The sequence below is a fragment of the Leopardus geoffroyi genome, chromosome C1 (genome assembly GCF_018350155.1).
Source record: "Leopardus geoffroyi isolate Oge1 chromosome C1, O.geoffroyi_Oge1_pat1.0, whole genome shotgun sequence".
NCBI lineage: Eukaryota > Metazoa > Chordata > Mammalia > Carnivora > Felidae > Leopardus > Leopardus geoffroyi.
In genome coordinates this window covers 30,619,171-30,636,730 of record NC_059328.1, presented here as the reverse complement: position 1 = coordinate 30,636,730, position 17,560 = coordinate 30,619,171, and the positions used below count along the sequence as shown (strand labels likewise).

At 47.7% G+C, this 17,560-nt stretch overlaps 2 protein-coding genes across 8 annotated transcripts in view; one reads left to right on the top strand and one right to left on the bottom strand.

Annotated features, from left to right (window-relative positions):
- Positions 1-17,560, top strand: part of LOC123599850 (peptidyl-prolyl cis-trans isomerase E-like) — a 38,073-nt gene that overhangs the window by 10,235 nt on the left and 10,278 nt on the right. For 2 of the 7 annotated variants that reach the window (XM_045482274.1, XM_045482275.1), the window contains 3 exons: positions 7,611-7,776; positions 7,934-8,153; positions 10,133-10,240. In XM_045482274.1, the coding sequence (XP_045338230.1) occupies positions 7,611-7,776; positions 7,934-7,955 (188 nt within the window). In that variant the 3' untranslated portion in view covers positions 7,956-8,153; positions 10,133-10,240. Of the gene's footprint in view, positions 1-7,610; positions 7,777-7,933; positions 8,154-10,132; positions 10,304-13,052; positions 13,165-17,560 lie in introns of those variants that run through there. The other 5 variants (XR_006713318.1, XR_006713317.1, XM_045482272.1 and 2 more) reach the window with 3 other exon arrangements.
- The window catches only part of BMP8A (bone morphogenetic protein 8a), a 31,939-nt gene continuing 24,226 nt past the window's right edge, over positions 9,848-17,560 (bottom strand). The window contains exon 7 of the mRNA XM_045482269.1: positions 9,848-13,154. Within this exon, the coding sequence (XP_045338225.1) occupies positions 13,005-13,154 (150 nt within the window). The 3' untranslated portion in view covers positions 9,848-13,004. The remainder of the gene's footprint in view (positions 13,155-17,560) is intronic.

Genomic DNA, 17,560 nt, shown 5'->3' with positions numbered 1-17,560 from the left:
TTTCTTAAAAAAATTTTTTTCATGTTTATTTTTGAGAGAGGGAGACACAAAGCACAAGTGGGGGAGGGGCAGAGAGAGAGGAAGAGACAGAATACAAAGCAGGCTCCACGCTCTGAGCTGTCAGCACAGAGCCCAACATGGGGCTTGAACCTGAACCAAAGTCAGTGCCCAACCAACTTGAGCCACCCAGGTGCCCCTTTCATTGTCTTTCTTGATCTTGATGACTTTGAAGAGGACAGGCCCGTGTTTAAGATTATTTCTCAATCTTTGCCTAGTACTTCCTCATGATTAGGTGTAAGTGTGATGTGTTTTGGCAGGAACACCGCAGAAGAATGCTGTTTCCTTACCAGTGTATCGTGTAAGGAAGTGCATGATGTCAGTTCCAATATTTTTGATGTCAGCTTTGGTTGCTTGCTTAAGGAGATGACTGCCAGCTTTCTCCCCTGGAAGTTACAACTATTTTTAGGGTTATAAATTAAAAGCTAAAGTTTTTTCTCCTCACTACCTCCAGCCCATCTCTTTGAGGTAACTACTATTCACATTCACAGTTGTGTGCTTCTTATTTTCTTTCTTTCTTTCTTTTTTTTTTTTTTAATGTTTATTTTTGAGAGAGGGAGAGTGCGAGTTGGAGAAAGGCAGAGAGAGAGAGAGAGAGAGAGAGAGAGAGAGAGACAGACAGACACAGAATCTGAAACAGGCTTCAGGCTGAGCTGTCAGCACAGAGTACGACGTAGGGCTGGAACCCGGGAACAGTGAGATTGTGACCTAGGCCAAAGTCAGACACTTAACTGACTGAGCCCCTCTGCAAGCACCTCTTCCTATTTTCTTAAATATTCATATTTTTTAAATATGTTTATCAAAAGTGTTTTTTTAAAAAAACAGTATTTCTTTTTTTTATTATTTTTTTTAATGTTTATTTATTTTTGAGACAGAGAGAGACAGAGCATGAACGGGGGAGGGTCAGAGAGAGAGGGAGACACAGAATCTGAAGCAGGCTCCAGGCCCTGAGCTGTCAGCACAGAGCCCGACATGGGGCTCGAACTCACAGACCGTGAGATCATGACCTGAGCCGAAGTCGGCCGCTTAACCCACTGAGCCACCCAGGCGCCCCTCAAAAGTGTTTTCAAAAAATGTTTATCAAAGTCATAATTTGCACATAGTTTAAAGAAAATCATTGAAGTTTGTTATAATGTGATGTTCTTCTGTTCCCCCTCACCATAATTTTCCTGCCCTGCCAAAGGTAACATTCATTTTTTTTTTTTTTTTAATTTTTTTTTTTTTTAACGTTTATTTATTTTTGAGACAGAGAGAGACAGAGCATGAACGGGGGAGGGGCAGAGAGAGAGGGAGACACAGAATCGGAAACAGGCTCCAGGCTCTGAGCCATCAGCCCAGAGCCCGACGCGGGGCTCGAACTCACGGACGGCGAGATCGTGACCTGGCTGAAGTCGGACGCTTAACCGACTGCGCCACCCAGGCGCCCCAACATTCATTTTTTTCAGATGATTATTTTGGCTTTTATTGCTACAGCTCTGAAAAACATATTCACATTATCACTACTTGATTTTTTTTTTTCGGTTTTTGGCTGTTTTGGGTCAGATTTTTTAGGAAACAGACTCATGGAGAATTGCATGCAGGAGGCAGAGAGTCATCTCAGGGACAAGTCTTGCAAGGGAGTGAGGGGAGCAGAGTAGGCAGAGTGTAACTGAGATGCCATCAGTCACATAGAGGCCTCAGCTGGTCCCGGGGGTGCATTGGAGCTTGGATAGCCCTTTTGAGTTGTTCTGAATTGAGGCCTGGGAACCAGGCCTCTGAACCCTCACATGGACAGTCATGAATTCTGGCTGATTCCCAGAAAGGGTGAGCAGCTCTCTTCAACCAAAGGCATTTACTGGGGTGGAACTTCTCCTGGGGCTGCTAGCATCTCACACTCCTGGGAGGTGAGAAAGTGAGAGTCTTGGTCTTGAAGGGGATTCAAGTGGCTTCCCAAAGCCTCCACCGCAGTCCACCTCTCACACCACTCAGATCCTTATTGGCTGCTGCGTCTCAAGTCTCTCCTGTCTCCTCCCTCCTGACCTCTGAACGGTTGCAGGGACCCAGAGCTCAACACTTTTTGTCTTCTCTACCCTCACTCTTCACTTAATGGTTCTTAACGTATTAGCCTCGTGCCCACCTCTTAGGACTGATTCTTTACTGGGTGGGAATGAAAGTCACAGCTAATATATTCTTCCAACACATAGTTTGTAAAAAGAAAAAAAAAAAAAAGTGTTATGTGGGGCTCCTGGATGGCTCCATCGTTTGAGTGTCTGACTCTTGAATTTGGCTCAGGTCATGATCTCGAAGTTCATGAGATCGAGCCCCAAGTTGGGTTCTGCACTGGCAGGATGGAGCCTGCTTGGGACTTTCTCTCTCTCTCTTTGCCCCTCCCCTGCTGGTTCTCACTTTCTCTCTTAAGTAAAAATAAATATATATTTTTTTAATATTTATTTTTGGGAGTGCAAGCAGGGGAGGGGCAGAGACGTGGGCAGAGGATCCAAAGCGGGCTCTGCGCTGATAGCGGCAAGCCTCATGTAGGGCTCAAACTCATGAACTGCCAGATCATGACCTGAGCCAAAGGTGGACATTCAACTGACTGAGCCACCCAGATGCCCCTAAAAATAAACATTAAAAAAAGTTTTTTTTAAATAGTGTTATGTAATAATTATAATATGAAAGAAAATGAAAGTAATTTACAATAAAATAGTATGTATTTCAGTATTTAAATGCTTGGACACAACTAAATATGTGAAATATTTAAACATACACTTCTGCCTAGAGCAATAGTTAGCAGTGTGGACTGATATAGGTGTATTTTGTTGGCAGGGTCACAGTAACATGATTTCCTGACATGGTGAAAATCCCCTGGTAAAATTCTGAACGAAACCAAAAATTATGTTCCCTTGGTTTATGTAGTAGGTCTATTTCTGGAAAAATTCAGTGCAAAAGATAAGTCTTTGGATTTATATGTAAAATGGAGTTAGGTTCTCAGCTCAAATCATTATAAACAGATTTTTATCCAATACATGAATGTTTCTCAGGGCATTTGAAAGTCTGAGAGGATTAAGAATAATTCTTCCTGACATGTGACATGGCAGGACATCTGGATTCCCTGTTCCCTTCCCACTAATGCCAGTAGCACCCCCATTATTCCTGACAACAAGCAACATAGCTTGGAGTTTCCAAGTAGCCTCGAGGGGGCAGTCTTACCCTATTTATAACCAGTGCTCTGGCCAATCCCTTCCTGTCCCAGGTTTTCCAGGGTTTCCAGTCACATCTGTAAATGAATCCTGTCCACATGTCAGCCTCCATGCTGTTCTCTCCCTGTCGCCTTCCCCTGGACGTCCCCTGGATGTCTTCAGACCTCACAGACTCTCATGTTCTTTTCTCCCAGACCCTTCCTCTCCTCATCCCTGTCTCCAGCAATGCCACCACCGTCTCCCTAACTGCTTGCTCAGCTTAGGACCGCTCCTCGACCCTTCTCCTCCATCTGACAGAGGTCAGATCCACGTGTTTCAAGTCACTTTCTCGTCTGCCCTTGCTTCACCCTTCCTTCACCAGCACCAAGTCCTCACACTTGTCTCCCTGTTTCCACTCCTGCATCTTCCCCTCCTGGTCCAATATGTGAGGTAGTCAGAGCCATCCTTTTCAAACATAAACCCAGTCCTGTTACTGTCTGGCTGAGAGTCCTCCCATGGGGCCCCATCACGCAGGACCCACTGGCATGAGGCCTGGCACCTTCCCAAGCTCCCAGAATGTGCTGCTCCTCCCTCTGTCCTCAAGGCAGTCTTGCTGTTCCTCAGTCACAGCTTACTCCCCCTCAGGGTCTTGGTCATTCTACTTCCTGTCCTAGAATGTTCTTCCTCTAGCATCTACAGCGTTCACCCCTCACTTCCTTCAGGTGCCATGTACCTTGTCTTAGAGACCTGCCTTGCTCTCTGTCTAGAATGGGCATTCCTGTCATCTCTTCTTTTTAGTCAGCTTCACTTTTCTTCATATATTTAATACCTGAGATTATATTATGAAGTTACTTATTCTTTCACTTATTTTCTGTCTCCCTTTCTAGAATATTAGCCTCATGAGGGCAGGACCCAGTCTTTATTGGTCACCACTGTATTCTAGAATTGTGTAAATATTTGAATATTTAAAACTGATGTTCACAGGGCAGTTTTGTTATGTGTCAGGCACCTTGATCAACTCCATCATTGAGAGTGGAATGGGACATGGTCCCCATCCAAAGGAGCATGCAGTCTAGAGCCCCAGCCATGAAAAGGAGGCTTTCTCACTGAGACAGATGAGCTTATAGGTACCCTCCCTCAGCCTCTGCCGAACCTGGCTCTTTTAAACTCAGATGTTACCTCCTTCAGAAAGCCTTCCATGGTACTGTTACATGTGTGTGTGCGTGTGCATGTGAGAGAGAGACACACACACAGACACATATACTTTTAGGTGATTGCGTCTTGTGCTTCCATTCGCTGAACAGATGTATGTGCCACGAGGCTTTGCTGTTCCATAGCATGATTGTCTTTAAAAAACAAACAAACAAACAGTTTTATTGGGATGCAATTCACATACATTCAGTTCACCCATTTAAAGTATACATTTCAGTGGTTTTTACTGTACTCAGTTATGCAGCTATTACCACAAATAATTTTAGAACATTTTCCTCCCAAAGGAAACCCCACACCCTTTAGCATTCTCCTTCTCCTTGTCCCCCAGGCCTAGGCAAACACTAATCGACTCTCGATTATTCCACTTAGCTATTCCACTTAGCATGTTTTCGAAAAAGTTCATCTACAATATGACATGTATTTGTACTTAATTTTTTTTATTGTCAATTAATATTCAGTGTGTGCATATACCACAATTTGTTTATCCATTCATAAGTTGATGAACATTTGTGTTTATACATTTTGGTTATTATGAATAATGCTGTTGTGAACATTCATGTATAAGTTTTTGTGTGGACCTATGTTTTCGTTTCCCTTGGGTAGGTACCTACAATTGGAATTGCTGGGGCATAGGATAACTATTTTTTCATATTTTGAGGAACTGCCAGACTGTTTTCTAAAGTGGCTGCACCATTTTACATTCCCATCAGCAGCCTATGAGGGTTCCAGTTTCTCCGTATCCTCACAGTCACTGGTTATTATTTCTTTTATGTTCTCTTTATGTTATCCTAGTGATGTGAAATGCTGTCTCATTGTGGTTTTGATTTGCCTTCTGACTGATGGAAGCAAGATGTTGAGCATCTTTTCATGTGTCTATTGTCCATATATTAATCTTCTTGGGAAAATGTCCATTCAGATCCATTACCCATTGTTAAATTGGGTTATTTATCTCTTTTTTATTGAAATACAAGAGTTCTTTAAATATTCTAGCTGTAGTTCTCTTATCAGATACATGGTTTGCAAGTATTTTTTGTCATTCTGTGGGTTGTCTTTTCACTTTTCTTTGTTTTGCTTCGAAGCACAAAAAGTTTTAATTCTGTTGAAGTTCAATTTATCTCTCTTCTCTTCCATCAGTATATTTTTTGCATCATAACTCAGAAGGTTTTGCCTAAACTAAGGTTGTGAAGATTTACTCCCACATTTTCTTGTAAGAGTGTTAAAGATTAGCTGTTACATTTGGCTGTTTGATCCATTTTTAGTTCATTTTTGTGTATAGTGTGAGAAAAAGGATCTAATTTCATTCTTTTGCCTGTGGATGTCCAGTTGTCCTAGCCTCATTTGTTGAAAAAGCTGTTCTTGGGTGCCTGGGTGGGTCAGTTGGTTAAGCATCTTACTTTGGCTCAGGTCATGATCTCATGGTTCGTGAGTTTGAGTTCTGCTTCAGGTGAGCATGAGCTCCGCTTTGGGTGAGCCCTGCTCGCTCGCTCTCTCTCTCTCTCTCTCTGTCTCTCCCTCTCTCCCCCCCCCCCCCCCGCCGTCTCTGCTCTTGTGGGATTCTCTCTCTCTCCCTGCCCTCGCCCACTTGTGTCCTCTCTCAATAAAAGAGAAAAAAAAAAGGCTGTTCTTTTAATTGTCTTGGCATCTCTCTTGAAAATCAATTGACCATAAATGTAAGGATTTTGTTTCTGGACTTTCTGTTCTGTTTCATTGATCTATATATGTGTCTTATGCCAGTTCTACATTGTCATGTATTCTGTAGCTCCACAGTACATTTCGAATTTGACAAGTGTGAGTCCTCCAACTTTGCTCTTCTTTTTCCAGATTGTTTTGGCTATTCTGGGTCTCTAACATTTCTGTATGAATTTGGGGAATAGTTCTCAATTTTTGCAAAAAAGCCGGTTGGATTTTGACAGAGATTGCACTGAATCTGTAGAACAATTTGTGTATTGCCATCTTAGCAGTATTAAGTTTTCCAGTCCATGAACATGGGATATATTTCCATTTGTTTAAATCTTCTTTAATTTCTTTCTGTAACATTTTATAGTTATCAGGGTATAAGTTTATATTTCTTTTGAATTTATTCTGAAGTTTATTCTTTCTGATGTTACTATAAATGGAATTATTTTAATTTCATTTTCAGATTGTTCATTGCTAGAGTATAAAATAACTTGATTTTTGTATGTTGATCTTGTATTCTGCAACTTTGCTGAACTAGTCCTAATAGTTTTTTAGTGGATTCTGTAGGATTTTCTTTCTTTTTTTTTTTTTTTCAACGTTTATTTTTTTTTGGGACAGAGAGAGACAGAGCATGAACGGGGGAGGGGCAGAGAGAGAGGGAGACACAGAATCAGAAACAGGCTCCAGGCTCTGAGCCATCAGCCCAGAGCCCGACACGGGGCTCGAACTCACGGACCGCGAGATTGTGACCTGGCTGAAGTCGGACGCTTAACCGACTGCGCCACCCAGGCGCCCCTGTAGGATTTTCTTTATACAAGATCATGTCATCTGCATATTTCATTTCGTTGTTTTGTAGATTGCAGTTGCTGGAACATCTAGTACGATATTGAATAGAAGTGGTAAGGGCAGATGTTTTGGTCTTATTCCTGATCTTAGGGGGAAAACATCTAGTCTTTCACTGTGTGGTTTTTTTTGTAGGTGTTCTTTATCAGACTGAGGAAGTTCCCTTCTATTCCTGGTTTGTTGAGTGTTTTTATCATGAGAAGTTGTGGGTTTTGTAAGATGCCTTTTCTGTGTCTATTGCGATAATAATGTGGGTTTTGTGCGTTATTCTGTTAATGTGTTATATTGCTTTTTGGATGTTAAACCAGCCTTGCATTCCTGAGATACATCCACAGTTATCTTTTGAGTGACTCTTTTCCACTAGACTATGAGCTGCACCAGGGCTGGGACCAATGTCCCCAGGGCTCAACAGGAGCTAAGTTACAAAGTAGACAATACAAGTATTTATTGAAATGAGTGAAAGAAAGGATAAACCAGTATAAAATGATTTAAGCAACTTTGCTCACCATTTCACTATCAACTGAGTGGCAAACAAGGCATCCACATGGTATTATCCTAGAGTCTGAGCCTGCTTGGTTGAAGGGCTGTCAACAGTCTGCACAGATGTACATCTGACAGCAGGGAGCCAAGGGTAGGGCCTGATGTGCTCCTTCTCTCCCCCAGGCCTGCTCTCCATGGTCAGCTCTGGCCCAAACACCAACAGCTCCCGATTCGTCCTGACATGTGACAAGACAGATTGGGTAGATGGCAAGCACATAGTGTTTGGGGAGGTCACAGAAGACCTGGATGTCTTGCAGCAGATTGAGATGGGTGCCCACTTGGGCCCTGGGTGCGTAGCCCTGTGAGAGAGCTGGAGAGAGGGGCCGTGGCAGATCCCAGGGAGGGCTGCTTCTGCTCAGGCAGGGGTGGGCAGATGGGGACGGTATCCCTAAGCCAGTCCTTACTCTTCACCTTCCCTTGGTTCTCCCCCTCTTCTGTCCCCACAAAGACCCAGGGCAGCAAGGATAGGAAGCCAAAGCAGTAGGTGATCATTGCCAACTGTGGGGAGTACGTGTGAGTCCGCAAAGTCTCGGCACTGCCCCTGCGTATCCAGGAGGGAGCTGTCAGCCTGGGAACCAGCACCTGAGGGTGTCTGTCCCCTTTGCAGCAAGCAGGGGTTTGTGTCGTGGCCCTTCTTGGACTCAGCTCACAGCGACTCTTCTGCAGGTATGACCTGGACTCCCTCTGGCTCTTTCCCAGGCGTGGCCGGCACAGGGGCCACCTTCCTCATTGTGGACAGGCTGTATGTGGCCTTTTCTGGGCCTTTACTGCCACAGCTTCTCCTCGTCCTGCCAGTGTGGCTCCTGGACATTTCTTCTAGTAAAATAAATCCTAGTTCTTGTATGGCCGCCTGCCAGCCAGGTCCCAGGTATTTTCAGAGAGCTGTGACTGGCCCATCTTCCTGTGACAAAGCAGAGCACCTCCCCTGCTGTTTCCCTCCCACCCGGGCTGGGTCCCTAAGACTATCCCTTTGCAGACTACTGTAGGGCAGCAGAGGTCAGAGCTGGTGCCAAAGTGCCTCTGTCCTCTCCTCTGCTACGAGGCCAGTGAGTTAGGTAAGCCATGCTCTATTCCTGCCCTCATACCTAGTCGTGAGTCTAAGGGGCACCTGAAATCAGTCTTGGTGACCCATTCACTTATTATTCAGTCATTGAACCAATAGTCCAAATTGTAGTACCGCAGAATGCCCAGAGTCCTTTTACCAGGTGCTGTGCGTGGTGCTGGGGAAACACGAGAAATCAGCCGAAATGGTACTTGCGTCCTCCCCATACCCCAGCCCCAGTGGAAATCAAAGTCTGGTGTCACAGTCTGTAGCATGTGTGGCCTCTCACCCTATACCAGTGTTTGGCCAGCCGGGCCACCTCCCAGCATGTCCCATGTGCTGAGGCTGGTCACCAGAAACCATCAGTCATCAGAAACAATGTCCAAGGCTGCCACCTGCTCCTCTGCCGCCTGCCAGTGGCTCTAGATCAAGGTTCGACACTCAGAAACCATTGGGCAGGGCTGGTTCTCATTTTGGGTTGAAGTCAGGCCGAACCTGGAGGGGAGGAGAGAAGCCTGCTGGCCTGTGACCCCAGGGCAGCTTCTGCAGAGGGTTGGAGGCTAGCCCTCTATCTAGCTAGCATCCTGGGCCAACCTTGGTTTCTGCCTTCAGGTGGGGTTTGGCTTGTATCCCTTTGGTTGGCCGGCGCCCACTCCCGTCACTGAAATCATGGCCTACAGTATTCCCAGCAGGGACCCTCGCTCCCTAACCTAGGTGTCCCTCTAACTGGTATCAGTCATGGCTATCAGGACAGGCAGCAGCGAGGCCAGGAAAATGCCAGCCACTCAGGGCTGGTGTGATGTCTGGGAGAGAAGAGATGTACTTGAAATACTCAACAAGGCTGGCTCTAGGGATTACATGTGGGGAGGGGGAACTGACTGGCCTGAAGCTCCAGGAGGGAGGACTGGTCACAACTCTGTGAAACCAGGGGAGAGGTTGTTGGGGGGAGGGAGTTCTGTCCCTCATTGTGCTTCCCTGATTGCCCTAGGAAAGTGGGACTAGCACACTGGCCAGGAATCCAGTGGATGGGGACCTGACAGGTGGCAGTTGCTCCCTCTGTGCTCTGTAAGGGGCTTCCCCAAAATTTATCATGTGGGTCCACCCATAACTCTTGTGTAGGTGGTGACCTGAGCCTCAGTGGTGAGATGCCAGGTCCCAGTGCCATCAGCCTGCTGATCGCGTAGGTATTGTCTGACCAGAGCACCTGCCTTCCTGATGCGGGGCCAGTGCTCCCGATGGTAGGGTCATGGGGGCCCCAGACCTGCCTCCAGGGAGGGAATCGTGGCAGAACTGGGGCAGAGGGAATGCTACAGCAAGATCTGTTTTCAAAGAAGATTTAATAACAAATTTTCAATACATCATAGATCGAGTAAATCAGATCACCAAGCAGTACATAGAGTATGATCCTGACTTCATGAAATACCCAGATGTTCTATATAAAAACATGTATGTGTCAAAGAAAAAGACTGGAAGGAATTATTAACAATGCTTATCTCTGTGTACTGGGATTATGCATTTTGGGGATTATGCTGGGATGTTTTTTATTTTCAAAAATTTCCCTAGCACACAAGTGAGGAAAAACTTTTTTTTTTTCTTTTTAAAGGTCCAAATGCTTGCTCAAGGCTTCATGGTAAGAAGAGAAACCCCAGGAAAGCTCCCCTTTCAGCTTCCCAGAAGCTGTAGGACTCTGGACTTTGGGAAGAAATGGGGACAAAACACAGCCCCGTCCTCAGTCCTCAGCAGAGGCCCCGGCTCCACAGGTCCCCAAGTCACGGTAGGTCCCTGCACGCCAGGACTCCCACAGGCAGGGGATTGTGTAATTCCCTACCTCATCCCTAGAGATGACCAAATTTAGATTTTTTAGGAAAAGCTCAGCTTTAAAGTAGACACAGCAGCACCTCCTGGACATGTTCTGGAAGGAGGGGGTTTTAACAGGAAGGTTTTAACAGGGGAGGCCCAGATCTATAAATTCATTTAAAGTAAGACCACTAGTAAATGCTGTTCATTCAGTACCCATGCACGCACGGTGCTGAGTGCTTTGTGGACACACCAAATCCCCACGATGGCCTTGCAAGGGCAGTACTAATACTCCAGAGGAAAAATTTCTAACTTAGAGGTGACATAATTTGGTCAAATTAACAAGAGGCAGAGCCAGGATTCTATGCCAGGTCTACTGGCTCTAAAACCCACCATATCCTATTCACAGCCTCCTTTCCTGTGAAATTGCAGGGCATTTCTCGAAGCATGTTACCCATTTCTTTACATAGAGACACAAAAGAACAGGGCTTTGCCTGGTGAGCTGTCGTCCGGGCCAGTACCATGCTCTGATTATGGAGGTGCGCTGGGTGTGAGGCGCACAGAGCAGTTCCCCCTGCACCCCTGCCCCCAGACTTGGCTGTTCCTCTGCAGCCTGCCTTCCTGGCAGCACTTACTTTGCTGTCAGTGGGCCTGAGCTGACCACCCTTATGTATTCTAACGTGCAGCCTTGAACGTAACTTTGGGTATCAGGCAACCATATAAATAAGATGGCTGCCCCTTCATTGACTTTGCATCCATAATTCTCCCCCTTCTCCAAGGCCTTTTCTGGTTGGTTTCAATTTGTTGGCTGGCTGGAGGTTCTAGAAGTCTGTCAGGAAGTCCATGACCACTGTACTTTCAGCTTTATTGCACAGAAAGGGGTTCAGATCATGATACTTACATTCCTATTCGGCACACCCAGTAGACAAGGCAGTCTGCATCTTTAAAACGTTCATTCTACAAGCTTTCTTGGTATCCCCAAAACATGCCAGGTTATGTGCTAGGTGTTGAGGAAACCAAATACTGACATTTGTTAAAAGTTTTCAAACTTCCACTGTCATTGATACTGGGAGGAGAGAGCTGCTAAGGCCCCGAAGTGGTGGGTTTCATGTCCTATGTACACAGCAGCTGGGCACTCAGGCTGTCTTTGCTCTGTGACAGAGGAGACAGCCAGCGTTTCAGGCAGGAAGGAGGCTTATATCCTTGTGTCACAGATGAGGAACTGAAGCTTGAATCAGGAAGGGAACTTATCCTGACACCAAACCCATCAGTGGCTGAGTTGGAACCAAAGTACAGGTCTCCCGACATTCCAGCCACTTTGGGATTCAGTCCCTTGCCAGCCAGAGCTCAAAGCCCCAGGCTAATAGGGAACTCCCCACTTTGCAGACAGTCTGGGCCTGCCCTCTGTGTACACGGGGAGGGTCTCTTCCTCTGTACTTGCTCCACAGTCCCTTCCAGGTCCCTGTGGAGGGGCTGCTGTCCAGCAGGGCCCCAGATTCCTCAACTGCTGCCCCGCCTGCTGTCCTGGGGCCCCTCCTCAGGGTGCAGAGTGATGGCAGAGATGCGCATCCTTGGGCACAGGGGTGGTTCTGCCTCGGCTGGGCTGTGCCTGTGGGTTGGGCGGGCCCAGGATCTGCTTTTAATGACACAGTATTTCAGGGCTCGGGCAGCTGAACTCTGTCTGCTCCAGCAGGTAAATTACAGGCTTAGCAAGTCAGAAATCAAACAAACACTCCCAACTGCCTATGGCGGCTGCTCTGAGGAGAATAACGATTTTCGGGAACCTTCACCCAGGTCAGCCTAATTACTGCCTGTCATTCCCTTGGGACAGGGACCTTTGGTTCACAGGCCTCAAGAAACAGCACAGTGCTTCTGGGCACACAATGTGGTATAGACTGTTGAGCAGCCTGTTCTTAAATCCTCGGTTCTAGCAGACAGTTCCCTCCTTGCCCTGTGCCTGGCCCGAGGTGGCCCAAGCACCATACTATGGGTAGAATGGGTTGCTCCTTAGTGTGGGGAAACTGAGTTCACTTTGTGTCAGTGCTAAGCCTCACATGGAAAAAACGCAGAGGAAACTGGAAGCCTCCAAGGTTATTTGCTTCTGGGTTGGGGTGGGGGCATCATACCACTTTCCCAAGGAGGGGAAAGCATATGCCATAAAACATCCCTGTCACCCTCAGTCTTAGCATGAGGCTCATCCAGCTCGTTCTTCTTCCAGTGTGCTGCCAGTGGGCCAAGTTAAGAGCCCAGTGATACACTACTGAGCACAACTGCATCTCTGTGCCCTGGAAATTCCCAGTGTGGTGCTTATAAAGAGGGACAGACCTCCTTCTCCCCACTCAAAGCCCAGCCAGCTAAGCTCACACTCCAGATGCTCCTCAGACAGGCCTGGGTCAGCTACAGTCTGGGTTGGGGATAGCCAAGGACAGATCCTAAGACAGGATGTCTGAGCTGAAGACAGTGCAGTCAGCATGCCTCGGAGGCTGCCGCGCACATCAGGCCAGCCAGTCTACAGACATCGGGGGGAGGGGGCAGAGGGACCTGGGGAGACCCTGGCAGGGATGCAAGTAGGGGTCCTTTCTGCCACCCCACCTGAGCTGTGATGGCATTTGAGGGTTTCCTGCGTCTGGAGAGGTGCCTGATCCAGGCGGGAGGCTCTGCAGCGGCGGGGCCGGGCCTCAGTGGCAGCCACAGGCCCTGACCACCATGTTGCGGTGCTTGCGCAGGATGACATTGTTGCTGCTGTCATAGTAGAGCACGGAGGTGGCGCTCAGCTTCGTGGGGGCGCAGCACGCCTTGGGGACTGCATCCGGCTTCATCAGGTGCACCTGGCCAGGGGAGGGATGGCAGTCAGGTGTGAGTACCGCGGCCTTCTCCCACGACTCCCAGGTCCCACCGACCCCGGAGTCTCCAGCTGCTCACCCTCCCCGGCTCCATCCTCCGAAGCCCGGGCTGGCGCTAACCTGTAGATGTTCCCCACCCCGCCCCACTTCACCCCTTCCCCGCGCCAGCTGGCTCCCTCCCTCCACATTCACTCCCCTCAGAGGCCACGACCTGCTCACTGGTCTCCAGCACGTGGTGTGCCCAGTCCCTCTGCCGCACCACCCCTCTGGGGTCCCCTCCGCTCCTCCCATGTGCTCCTGTAACATCCCTGATCATATCTTGTCCCCATTAGCTGTTTGCCATCTGTCTCCCCTCCCAGCTGTGAGCCAGTGAACGATCACAGAACAGGAGAGACCTAGAATCCTAGGTCCATCCTCGTGTTCAGTGCTGTTACTCCTCAAGGCACTTGCCACCCCTGATAACTTCTAAGGCAACTACTGTTCTGGGCCGACCAAGACGGAGGGCACGGAGGCCCCGCGTGGTGCCCAGAGTCGCATGGCTCTCAGGTGTGGCGGAACTTGGACGGGGCGTGCTGACCTGCTGCCCTCTGAACAGCCTTACTGCCAGGAGAGAGCCTGCCTGAGGAACGGCCCATTTTCAGCTTCCTAAAAATATTTCTCCCAAGCCCTGGCAGGACGAGCCGCAGTTTACACAGAATTCCGGGTCAGGGTCCCCCACTTCCAGCCCCGAAGGAGGCCCGAGGCTGTGGGGAGGCAGGAGAGAAGAGGACACCTGCTCCATCCCTGTGTTGTGCAGCCCAGGGCCCCCCACCCTCTCGGACGCTGCCGAGCAGGACCCGGACGAAGCTGTCTGGCTCTGGGAGAGCAGGAGGAAACCGAGTCCCTGCCAGAGAAGATGCAGGCAGAGCTACAGCACTGAAGCAGCAGTTGGAAAAGCCTCCTGGGCGTGTGGGAGGGGAAGCTGTTTACTCCCCTCATAGAGAGGCCCCAGGGACAGAGATCACTGGGGGACTCCAGGAACAAGGGAGCAGGCCTGCGCTGTTTCCCTCCTGTCCCCCAGCATAAACCCGCCACCTGTGGGAAACAGCACAGCACTGACACTCCTGCCTGACTTGCCACCCTGCCCTCCCCCAGCCATGCCCCCCTCAGCTCCAGTACCCTGGGTCCCTTCCTGCAGAGGACGGTCGTGCAAATCCTGCTGACACCACCTCCCTGCACCCCAAGCCTTGGCAGCTCCACCCCTCCAGTCAGGCTGGGCCTTGGTCCCCGCGGCAGCTGGTCCCCTCTCACAGAGGTCTACCTGCAAACCTTGTAGACCCTGCACGTCGTAGATCCACCCCCTCCAACACACCCATGGCTGGAGCCCATCCATGTGGGACCACAAGTGTGGCAGTGCACGAGCAGCCCCGACGGGGGTCAGCACCTCTTCAGAGACTCATTCCCCGGAGAGAGGGAAGGACAACTACACATACGAGTCAGGCTGCACCCCAGCAGTGGACTGGGGGCAGACAGTCTGATAAACAGGCCCTGCCCACCAACAAAATCTTCTCAAGGGACAACACAGGAAAAGAGCCCTGTGTTTGGTGCTACAGCATCTTGCGAATGCCTGGTATGACTCAACTCAAGCCCAGAGTGGCCCCAGATCAGCCCACTAACACCACAGGGACCAAACACTGCCCATAACATCAGAGAACTATTGCAGATGACTGGACTGAAGGAAAACGCGTCACAGCAGCAGGGTGTATGTGGCACACACACAAGACACCTCTGAAGCACCAGCTTCCAGCGAATGGGGGGGTGCACTGTGCTGCTGGGCACTACGGGATGCCTTCAGAAGGCCACTGCTTTCAAGAGCTGGAGACGTAGCAGGAACAGAGAGACAAAATAAGGAGACCGATAAATATATTCCAGATGAAAGAACAGGACAAAATCATGGCAAGAGACCCAAGGAAGACAGAGATAAGTAATATGCCTGATAAAGAATTTGAAGGAATGATAAAGATACTGTACTTGAGAAAAGTGGATGACATCAGGGGTGCCTACCTGGCTCAATTGGTAGAGCATGTGACTCTTGATTTCAGGGTTGTGAGTTCAAGCCCCACATTGGGCGTGGAGCCTACTTAAAAAAAGAGAGTGGAGGACATCAGTGAGACCCTTAAAGAGATAAAAAGGAACCAAACAGAGACAAAGCATACAATAAATGAGGGGTGCCTGGGTGGCTCGGTTAAGCTTCTAACTTTGGCTCAGGTCCTGAACTCACAGTTTGTGAGTTTGAATCCTGTGTGGGCGTCTGCTGACAGAACCTGGAGACTGCTTCGGATTCTGTGTCCCTCTCTCTCTGCCCCTACCCCACTCGCACTCTCTCTCTCTTAAAAAAAAAAAAAATACAGTAAGTGAAATTTAGAACACACTAGGATGGAATAAACAGCAGGCCAGAGGAATCAGAAAATGAATCAGTGACCTGGAGGACAGAGTAGTGGAAAATAAGTTCTCCAGATGAGAAAAGTTATGCAAAATGAGAATACACTTAGGGAACTCAGCAACATCATCAAGCTTATAACATTTGCATTATAGGGATCCCAGAATGAGAAAAAAGAAGGGGTCAGAAAATTTATTTGAGAAATAAGGAAACAGAAATCCAGATCCAGGAGGTACAGAGGTTCCCGAACAAATCAACCCAAGGAGGTCCACACTAAGACATATAGAAATTAAAGTGACAAAAAGCAATGATAGAGAATTTCAAAAGTAGCAAGAGGAAAAAAAAAAAAGTTCTATACAAGAGAAACCCCACAAGGCTTTCGGCTGATTTTTCAGTAGGAACTGCAGAGTAGCATGATACATTCAAAGTGCTGAAAGGAAAAGTTTGCAGCCACAGTACTCTATCCAGCAAGGCTATCAATCCGAATAGAGAGAAAGCTTCCCTGGAAATGAAAGTTAAAGGAATTCATGACCACTAAACCAGCCCTAAAAGAAGTTTAAAGGGGAGTCTGAGTAGAAAGAAAAGACCATAAGTAAGATTAGAAAAGTAGCAGCAGGGGCGCCTGGGTGGCTCAGTCGGTTAAGCATCCAGCTTTGGCTCAGGTCATGATCTCACAGTTGTGGGTTCGAGCCCACGTCTGGCTCTGTGCTGACAGCTCAGAGCCTGGAGCCTGCTTTGGATTCTGTGTCTCCCTCTCTCTCTGCCCCTCCCCCGCTCATGTGCTTGCTCTCGCTCTCGCTCTCTCTCTCTCTCTCAAAAATAAACACTAGGGGCGCCTGGGTGGCGCAGTCGGTTAAGCGTCCGACTTCAGCCAGGTCACGATCTCGCGGTCCGTGAGTTTGAGCCCCGCGTCAGGCTCTGGGCTGATGGCTCAGAGCCTGGAGCCTGTTTCCGATTCTGTGTCTCCCTCTCTCTCTCTGCCCCTCCCCCGTTCATGCTCTGTCTCTCTCTGTCCCAAAAATAAATAAACGTTGAAAAAATAAATAAATAAATAAAATAAAATAAACACTAAAGGGCGCCTGGATGGCAGAGTCAGTTAAGTGTCCGACTTCGGCTCAGGTCATGATCTTACAGTCTGTGGGTTCGAGCCCTGCATCAGGCTCTGTGCTGACAGCTCAGAGCCTGGAGCCTGCATCGGATTCTGTGTCTCCCTCTCTCTCTCTGCTCCTCCCCTGCTCATGCTCGGTCTCTATCTCTCTCTCTCTCTCTCTCTCTCTCTCAAAAATAAACATTTAATTATTCAAAAAGAAAAGAAAAAAGTAGGAACCACAAAAGCAGTAAAAAATAAGTATTTATAAAAATCAGTCAAGGGAGTCACAAAATAAAACGATTTAAAGCATGATACCATATACCTAAATCATAGTGGGGGCAGAGGAGGAATAAATAATGGGCTCAAACTTAAGTGACCATCAACTTCATATAGACTGCTAGATGCAGCAAATGTTATATACAAACCTAACAGTCATAAATAAAAAACCAATAATGGATATACAAGAATTAAAGATGTCCCAATACATCACTAAACAAAGCCAACTAATCATGAGAGAAGAGCAAAGGAAGAAAGGAACAGAGAATATCTACAAAAACAACCATAAGGGAAGTAACAAAATGGCAATACATATATACTTGTCAATAATTGCTTTGAATGTAATTGGGACTAAACAATCAAAAGCCAGGGTAATGGAACTGATACTAAAAAAAGCAGCAGTTGGAAAGACCACCTATATCTGACTACATAAGAGAATCATTTCAGATCTAAAGACATGCAGACTAAAAGTAAAATGGAACATGAGCATAAAGTCAGGATGCTTATATGGGACAAAATGGACTTTAAAAACAGACTGTAACAGCCAAATTTGACACTATGTAATCATAAATGGAACCATCCAACAAGAAGATACAACAATTGTAA